Source organism: Maniola hyperantus, chromosome 8 (assembly GCF_902806685.2).
Source record: "Maniola hyperantus chromosome 8, iAphHyp1.2, whole genome shotgun sequence".
Lineage (NCBI taxonomy): Eukaryota > Metazoa > Arthropoda > Insecta > Lepidoptera > Nymphalidae > Maniola > Maniola hyperantus.
In genome coordinates this window covers 12,002,340-12,012,526 of record NC_048543.1, presented here as the reverse complement: position 1 = coordinate 12,012,526, position 10,187 = coordinate 12,002,340, and the positions used below count along the sequence as shown (strand labels likewise).

General features: G+C 36.2%; 1 protein-coding gene across 1 annotated transcript in view; it reads left to right on the top strand.

Annotated features, from left to right (window-relative positions):
• Positions 1–265: 265 nt before the first annotated feature.
• The window catches only part of LOC117984410 (ATP-binding cassette sub-family G member 1-like), a 64,972-nt gene continuing 55,050 nt past the window's right edge, over positions 266–10,187 (top strand). The window contains exon 1 of the mRNA XM_034971032.2: positions 266–743. Within this exon, the coding sequence (XP_034826923.1) occupies positions 512–743 (232 nt within the window). The 5' untranslated portion in view covers positions 266–511. The remainder of the gene's footprint in view (positions 744–10,187) is intronic.

Here is a 10,187-nt window from a genome sequence, read left to right as displayed (position 1 = left end):
ATGTATGTGGGTCTTATTCTCGACTTTTGTTATTTTATTCAGGCAGATGTGTAGATGCACCGTCAAGCAACTACCTATAAGTAAGTGGTGAGTTTATGCATAAATCAGTTGGTTGTGCATTTTTAATTACCTTTTAACTTTTAACTAAACCTACCTAAGGATTAAATGTTTAATTTATTTCAATTACATTAGTCAAATAATATGCACTAAATAATAAAAAAGTAGCTAAGGTAACAAGTTTTTATGTCGAAACAGGCGGCGGTTACTGCGGTTAGTTAGCCGGTGCCGTTTACGTAGAATGCGCGTGTCCGTAGTCGCATGCGCAGCTATGTATAATCGTATTTGACATCGAAGAAATAGTTAGACAACTGACGAAATAGACTTATCACTCCTGTTTGACATCGAAAAAGTTAAATTAAAAAGACGTGAACTGAGAAATATCTTTGAAAAACTTAAAATAATTGTGACATGACGTGTTAGAAAGATTAAAACGCGTTGATCAAAATTCAAAATGTCGGGCATCCCCTTGGTTCGTCGTGCGATCGCGGGGGCAGCTTTGGCCCATACATCCGCAGCCAGTGATGTGGTGCCGTTGGACATGAGTCCAGATGAAGGCAGTCAGTGGACCCCTGCAGCTTTAGAAAGAGCCGGCTCAACTTTGAAAGCATTGAATCGCATGGCGAAGAGACCACCTGTGCACATACTTTTTGAAGATGTTGGATTCACCGTCAGTTCGGGAAAAGGTAAGGATTTCAAAACCATATTAAACTTGTATGTTTTGCATAGGTTTGTTTGATGATCGATTGGGTTGATATGATTAAGATCTTGGTATGTTTACGATCGAGCAGGCGTACCTGTCTCAAAATAAAATTTAAGGTAATAGATTAGTAATAATAGGAAAAAAATATGTTGGTAGCAGCAATAACATTTTGGCTTCATTTCATGGGTCGAAGATCCAAGACATGCTGTTCAATCGACTAGAACAACCGAATCGCTAACGCACTCCCGGCGTTCGTGTTTACTACCATGTAGCACGGAGATATTTACTTGAGTACCTTCAAAACACGAGTTAATTGGAATGTTCTGGCTAAACGTGTTGCATCCTATAGAAATATGTGGAGAGCATTTGAAGGGTACAGGGACGAAACATGGAATGTCACATAAAATCCAAAAATGAAGTATGTATGGCAAGACGTAGTTTTTCCCGCGTATATTTGGCGCCAGCAGAAAAACGTAGAAACCATGGAACTAGGAATCAGCTTAGCTGCTAACAGCAATCGCAGTTCCTTATTCCATTAATTTTCCAAAATTCTGTTAAGGTTTCTTCGTAAGGTTGTAAGGAAGTGGGAAAGTTTTTAATATAAAAAAAAAAGATTCCGACGAATTGAGAACCTCCTCCTTTTTTTGAAGTCGGTTAAAAAAGGGACATCTTAGGAACAACATGTATCAACATTGAACTTTGAACATTCCCTGTGCCTAGATATATACTAGATCATGATGGATCATAAAAATATTAAAATAACGGTTTTGGTATTAATTATTTGATGTACTTACCTACTTAATTATTTTTTTAAAGGGGGTCAAAATATTTTTTGTACAGACCTAAAACTGATTTCTATTTTAAACATAATAAAAGTTCCTATTTACAAATGAATAGGTAAGTAAGGTACCTAGGTACTTATTAGGATTTATTTTAAAAAGGTTGAACTGTCCAATATTCGAAAATGAAGGGTAGGTACAGGGGTAAAATAAGGAAGGTCAAATCCTTACTTCCCTTCATTCGAGGTGAGCGACCGCGACGCGTCGCGACGCTTAAGCAGTTCATCGCGCTACATTTCATAAAGGTACGGACAGACGTGCTCATTACTAGCACGAAAGCATGCTTTTATTGAGCAAGTGCTCATTAGTAGCACGTGTGTCATGTAATGAGCATGCTTATTTCGAGCATGCTCAAAAATCAACCGACGTTTGATTTTCGAGCATGCTACCTGAGGCGCGGGTAGAAGGGGGCGTGCTCCGAGCGCGTCTGAACAGGGTTTGCTTATTAGCATGTACTCAGTACAACATACAACATATAACTCTACAGTTTATTTAAGCATGCTTATTGCTGGCAAATGTGAACAGTTGCATGAGCATGCTAACATTAAGCTAGCATAAAAGCACGCTTTTTTTGAGCACGTCTGTCCGTACCTTAAGTCGCGGACGCGTAGGTACCTACCTACTTAGTGTGTTGAGAAAGGAAATGAAATGAAATTAAATGATTTACTTGTTCCTACAAAGGTATTTTTAAAAATTGTGCCAGGGACCCTGAAGTAAGTTAGCAAGACCTGTATCTCAGGGTCCCACCATCAGCACTGACCATATTATTTGCTATGTGTCAATGGTCATGGCAAGAGGACAATTATTATAGTCATATTATAGTCCTTAATATAGGGTAAACCGTACTTTTACATGACAGTTGACACAGATCAAATATGGCGAGTCCTTTCTCAAAATTTACGCATTATATGTACCTATTATACCTATCGACACCAAAAATTTTTATAGTCATACGCAACCCGACCATAAATTACAAAAAAAACTACCTATTGATTTAGAATTAAAATACTATGAACCTAGGATATATGTACCTACTAGGTAGTAAGTACATGTAGGTACCCTACCTATTTATACGTATGGAAAATATGCATGAAGATAATAATTTCATTCCTCCTTAATGTTAAGAGCGACGCAACTGAATAAATTCTGAGATGCAATAATCATGCAATATTCTTGTTTTATTTTCTTATTGTTCTTTTATCGTTATAATCAGGCAACAATGATATTAGATCTAATATCATTGTCAGGCAATGAAAAAATATTAATTGCGTGAGACAGGCTGATATTAATTATTATATTTGTTATTCTAATTACACAATCACTTACATGCATAATCTAGGTTTTAGGTAATCACATGTTTGTAGGTTATTTAGTCACAAATATAATATTATTTTGGTAACATAGGTAACGATTTCTATTCTCTTTAATAATGAATTCTAGCCCCATAAACTACCGCTATACAAAAAAACATTTCATTTTATTACTACAGTCCAAGACCCTACTATGTCTAGTTATAGATTCCTCTTACTGTCGTACTCAGAGTCGCTAATGGTTACTTAAGATTGAGTTAAAACGAGATAGATTTATGTGAGAGAGATAGCTCTGTCTCGTTTTAACTAAACTTACTTAACGATTAAGCGACTCTGAGTACGGCAGTTAGATTTCATTATTACATTGCCAAAGTCAGGTACGTACCTACGTAAGCAGAATGCGTAAACATATGACAAATGCAAAAAAAACTCGCACCAGCTCAAGAAGAACTTATCGACAAATTGACATTCTTAAATAGACACTTAGTGGTATGGCTCACTTACCACTATTTGCATATCAGTGTACCCAACTTTTCGTGTTGATGACTGCATATTACAACCCACCTTTTTAGGGTTCCGCATTTCCGTACTTCTGAATCAAAAAATCGCACTGCCAACGGTCACTGGTAGAGATCTCTCATAGAGGTAAGTGCTTACCTGTCCACTTTTGCTGTCTTTTTCTCTTTACTGTAAATGTTTTGGTACAAATAAACCAAAAAAAAAACACTCGTACGTCTGTCTGTATATCCGTCTGTCACAGCCAATTTAGTCCGAATCTACTTGACCGATTAGGTTGAAATTTCATATAATATACATATTTTTTGTGACACAAACACGGACGCGACGCAAATAAGAGTCTCAAATAACTCCGAAACTACTGAGCCTGAAATTAATAAAAAATACCTAGTTCTATCCATACTCCATACTAGTATTATAAATGCGAAAGTGTGTCTGTCTGTCTGCCTGTCTGCTAGCTTTTCACGGCCCATCCGTTCAACCGATTTTGACGATACAGAGATAGCTTGCATCCCGGGGAAGGACTTACTTTTTATTCCGGAAAAAAAGTTCCCACGGGAATTTTACAAACCTAAATTCACGTGAACAAAGTCGCGGGCAGTTAGTTAGCAGGACAACCTATAGAATTGCATAGTGAAATCTCTTTATATTGTGCGTACAAACTTACATTTTCATCGTACAGAACCCTCTCTACGCGAGTTCAACTCTCACTTATCCGGTTTTTAACTAAGTATGCCTACAGTTACATTACTTACTAAATGTGCCTACATTTTAACTCTAACTAACATAAAAATAACAGAGAGGTCAACCAAACTACAAGTAGATAGGTACATATTAAAGTAACACACTTTATAAAGGTAAACAATTTGAAATTCAAATAAGTTATTAACCTAATAATTGATATAAATATTCTAATAACACATTAGCACCTACTATAAATCAATTAGAGAAACGATTTATCTTAATAGTTTACTAATTATGTCATTTTTGTTTGTTTCATTCCGATTCGAACCTTGACTTACCTTGAGCCGGCTAAGTTTTGATATTATAAAGCCTACCCATGGAATAATTAATACATTATCTAGCTATATACTATACTTACCTACAATATTTTATTTTTTTTCCAAAAAATTTCACATGCAATACGTGACAACCCTATCAGAATAGGTATAAAGTTTGGCCGTTGTTGGGAAGCTTGCCCTCTGTAGGGATATCTACTCATGTGCTCCTATTGATGGATCGACTATTAAAGGTAAGATTATTATAAATAAAGGTGCTAGGTGCTAATAAATAATTATGTATAACGAAAACAATATTTAGCAAAAAATAGATATATTTTACTGTTGTGTAGTAGGTACAGTACAGTGTGCGGCAGAAAATAATGTACGTCGGCCTTTAGAAGGACACTTCGGCTTTGTAGAGCGTTAGCTCTGTCACTCATACCTATATGACGGTTTTTCGTTCTCAACGACAGAGACAATGCTCTACAAATCCGCTATCTCTTTCTAAAGGCTGATGTGTATTATTTTCTGCCGCGTACTGTAAGAAAGCCGCGGTGATCGCAATAACGAAAGTGGTCGCAAAAATTGGTTAATTCATACCTATGTACGTTTAAACTTAACACTGCGTGACTTAACACTGCGTGACTTAACACTGCGTGGCTACGTAATACCCACTTTAAGTTATTCATAATAATAATAAATTTAAATTTATTGAAATATTAATCTAACGACAACAAATTTAATATTCACTTAATAAATCAAACTTGAACAAAACTTAGTTATGATTGAGTTATACCCATTTATATTTATGGAGTGCTAATACCTACTTAATATTTACTATACTAAGTATTTGTTTATTATAATAAACTAGATGATGCCCGCGATTCCGTCCGCGTGGATTTCGGTTTTTAAAACCCATGGGAACTTTTAGAATAAAAAGAAAATATAAAGTTGTCTATATAAATTTCCGGGATGCAAGCTACATTTGTACCAAATTTCATATTTAATTCAGTTTAATGGATGGGTCTTTAAAAGAATCCCGTGTAAACTCTTGATTTTCCGAGATAAAAAGTAGCATAATATGTCCTTCCTCGGGATGTACTTAATTTAACTCTGTACCTTTCATCAAAATCGATTAAACTGTTAAAAAGCTAGCAGACAGACACGCTTATATGGATATGGATAAATAAACATGACAAGTTAAGGAATGATAAAAATCATCAGTTAAGTATATTAAAAAATAGAATTTACTGAATGTTTAGAGATTCATGGGGCCATTTGACAATGATACAGCGGATACAGCTATTTCTTTAAAAGTTATTTGTAAAACGCTTTGCGTACCTAGATACCTACTTATAAGGCTTAGTTACTATAGCTTGCGAATGCATTCAGTAAAGGATTATATTATAGATACCTATACAGCCTAGACTGCATAAAAAACAAAGCCAAGGTTTATCAACATGTTCAAATAACCATGACCTAGGTTTATAATGACGGGGTGATGGGTACCTACCATGTACCTACTTATGGAGAATACACAGAAAATAATAATTAAAAAGATAATTTACTGTAAATTGAGATGACAACTTTGTTTCTTTACATTTTACAACATAGCCATTACTGTAGTTATTACTAGCTGATGCCCGCGACTTCGTCCGCGTGGATTTACATTTTTCAAAATCCCGCTGGAACTCTTTGATTTTCCGGAATAAAAAGTAGCCTATGTCTTAATCCAGGGTATAATGTATCACCATTCCAAATTTCAGCCAAATCCGTCCAGTAGTTTTTGAGTGAAGGAGTAACAAACATACACACACACACACACACACACACAGTCGGATTCAAAATCTTTTATATTTATTTCATTTTACAAAGTGTAGGTAGGTACGCATCCTAAAAATATTATGGGCATCGTATACCTATTATGTCGCAGGAAAATGGTAAAAACTGGGATTTGGCCAAATCCCGCCAGCTGGTCAATAACAAGTAACAACTCAATTTGACCATTTCACTGAATAAATTTAGTGATATAATAAAATACTGAGCATGTATCATGAAATGAATGACCGAACTGACCGACTTTCTTCTTTAGAGAAACATTCCAGGGCTAGGATAGAATATAGAAGGATTGATAGAAGACTGCGTGAGGTCGAGATGATCAGATTTATATTCTTTAACGATAATATTACCCAATAGAACCTAAGTGCCCGGACACTTGAATATTTATATTCTAATCTAACCTAACCTAATTTTAGAGTTTGTTACTTTCTTTTTATGTTATTTGACCATCTGGCGGGATTTGCCCAAAATCCCTAAGGGATTTGACCAAATCCCGATTTTCACCACTTCCCTGTGACATGGCCATTTCTATTGCTTACGAAATTGAACCTTGAAGAACGTCATAAACGTACATAGTTATGAGATAATAATTACCGTTTACAATGTAGTTGTATCTACTAGGATGATTTGCATTGTATGAAAGCTGCTGGTCATGAACAGCATACTTGGCATTGATCTGCTGCGCCACATTGCTGAGAATTGGAGTAATCGTATTCAAACACTGACTGATTAAGGCTGAAAATACACGTGGGGATAATTCTGTTGTACAAAGTCTCTAAACTAAATAGACAGAAAAAATACAGATAACTTCCCTTAACTGTGTATCAAAATCTAGTGGTCTGTTTTATTCCGCAGGGAGGTTTGTGAAAGGGATAGCGATATGTTATTTTAGTTTAAAGATTGTGTACAACAGAATTAGCCACAATATGGAAATGCAGTGTGAGAGAAGTAGGTAACGATTTCGACGGGATCCTACAAATAAAAGTTACGGAACCCTAATAACTTTTATTTGTACAATCTTACATTTCCAATGCTCTAAGAGAACAGCTAATTATTGATCCCAATTCATCTTATGATTTTACAGACTTCCATAACTTATAAAACATTTGAATAAAACGAATAAATGAAGTAGATGCCTTCACTGATTCGTTTAGATTACTACTTTGTATCTATTAGACGACAAGCTGCAATAGACAAGCTGCAATGCCTTTGACAGTCAAAGACAGACAACCGCACAGACTTGCCTTAGTAGATGTTCCAATCGAGATCCTTTGTATAGCAATAACTAAACTAAAACTACTTGACCAACACCTAAACCAGACAAAGGCGAGGAATAGTTTAGTACAAAGTACCTAATAGGTACATCATTTATTAGAAGCTAACTGATGCCCGCGACTTCGTCCGCGTGTATTTACATTTTTCAAAATCACGTGGGAACTCTTTGATTTTCCGGGATAGGCTACTGCCTATGTGTTAATCCAGGATATAATCTATCTCCATTCCAAATCCGTTCAGCCGTTTTTGCGTGATTAAGTAACAAACATCCAAACATCCACACTTTCACATTTATAATATTAGTAGGAATAGGATTAGGATTAGAAACTACAGTCGTCTAAAACTTCTATTCTTGTGAAGCAAACAACAAAAGAAGTTATATTGCACCGCGAGTTTTTGCTACAAGTATAGTAAACCCGGCAGACGTTATCCTGCCCTTTTCGAAATCCAAATACCCTCTAGAATCAGTTTTACGTAATATTCCCAGAGTATTACGTGCATGTTCCTATTATTTTCATTCTAGGTACATATTGTGTATTCAGTCAGAAGTTAGGAGGCTCTGACAGACGGCCAGACGGACGAACGGAAAAATGCAAATTCACGCAAACTGTAGGTATAGATTCGGTGACCTCGCTTTGCTTGATAAATTGTTAAGTAAAGATTTTTTAAATTATTTATTTAAGGTTTTATACTCACAACTCGAATAGTGCATTCAATGTTAACTGGCGTGTTTTTACTTGAAACTGTCATTAGCAATAACAATAGGATTACATTCGACATGCCACGCAAACAATAGGGGTAATAAACCAAACATTCATAGAGCCTTGGCCTATTCATTTTTAAAGGAGCCGGTTCAATCTTATATTATATTTTGTTGCAAACCAACCAGTGTTGATACTTTTGAAGTCACCCGCCACGACTTAATTCTATTGTTGTTGCTAATGATGGTCTCAAGTGGCAACACGCCAGTTAATATTGAATGCACTATACCAAAACTGCGCTTTGCAAGTGTGGGATCGCCATTCCAGCAAAGTCCTATTGGTCTTTCCAGCTATATGCCAGTTGCATACATTCATAGTATGTTTATAAATTTATTATAGTACTTGGCTACTAAAGTTGTTTGTATTTCTCAAGTACCCCATCAGGAATGGGGGCACCTTTCCACATATAACTAATGAATAAAGTTTCTCCATTCAACCACCTCTTTTAAGCCATATTGTTTAACTTTGCAGGCCTACCGAGTTCCGGGCTTATGAATGTACTCGTACTTACATACTTCGTTATTAATGGTTCTAAACAAATAGTTGACTTTTCAAATATTTTGCAGCAAGTTATTACAAGTTACATTACAACATGAGTAGCTGACCGTCACAAATATCAATTCTATAATAAAAGCTTATATCAAAGAATATATAATAGTACTAACGTATATATCTTTATTTATTCATTCGCCGATTTTTCAATCGCCTATTATAATGTAGAATATGTGGGACACATTAAGTATAATTGTTATTGTCATCTCTTTATATGAAAATGAATCGCTGAATCTGTTGCTGATAGTAAATTTCGATAACAGCTGAACCGATTTCGCAAATTCTTTTTTCATAATAATATTCCTTGAAGTACGAAGTACGAGGATGGTTACTACGCAGAGAATTTTTTTTAAAAAATCCTGAAAAAGAATCGACTGTTAGGCGGTACGAAGTTCGCCGGGGCAGCTAGTCTTAAATATATAAAACGAAAAGGTCACTCACTGACTGATCTATCAACGCACAGCTCAAACTACTGGACAGATCGGGCTGAAATTTGGCATGCAGATAGCTATTATGACGTAGACATCCGCAAAGAAAGGGTTTTTGAAAATTCAACCCATATAAGGGGATAAATAGGGGTTCTAAATGTGTATAGTCCACGCGGACGAAGTCGGGGGCATAAGCTAGTATGTGAGGGAGCCTTAGCTGTCCGTCAAGCTACGGTCATAAAAGTTTTCAAGCGAATTCAATTTCCGCTATGATTTTCATGTTTCCGTTCTATCCGAATCTTGAATAGAAACCTAGAAAACAGAATGAGTGATTAACAAGTCGCGATGGCAACAATGGGCTCATTTCCATTGGTCCTAGAATTTGTAACAAGTAGGTACTGTTCGTTTGTGATAGCCTATAGTGCCTTGAACTGCCTTCTAAATCGGTGGTCGGGGATTCGATCCCGGGCACGGACCTCTAACTTTTCCGAGCTATGTGCGTTTTAAAGTAATTAAATATCACTTGCTTTAACGGTGAAGGAAAACATCGTGCCTGCACGCCTGAGAATTCTCCATAATGTTCTCAAATGTGGGTGAAGTCTACCAATCCGCACATGGCCAGCGTGGTAGACTATGGCCAAACCCTTCTCACTCTGAGAGGAGACCCATGCTCTGCACTGAGCCGGCTATGGGTTGATCATGATGATGACAGTTCGTTTCAGGTAAAAACTAAAAATCGGTCAAGTGCTAGTCGGATTCGTACACGAAGGGTTCCGTGTCATCGTACAAGATATAACAATTTTTGATTCTTTAATTTTCATGGTGGCCATTTTGAATTTTTTATTATTCGTTGTTATAGCGGCAATAGAAATAGGTATACATCCTGTGAAATTTTCACAGAATGTG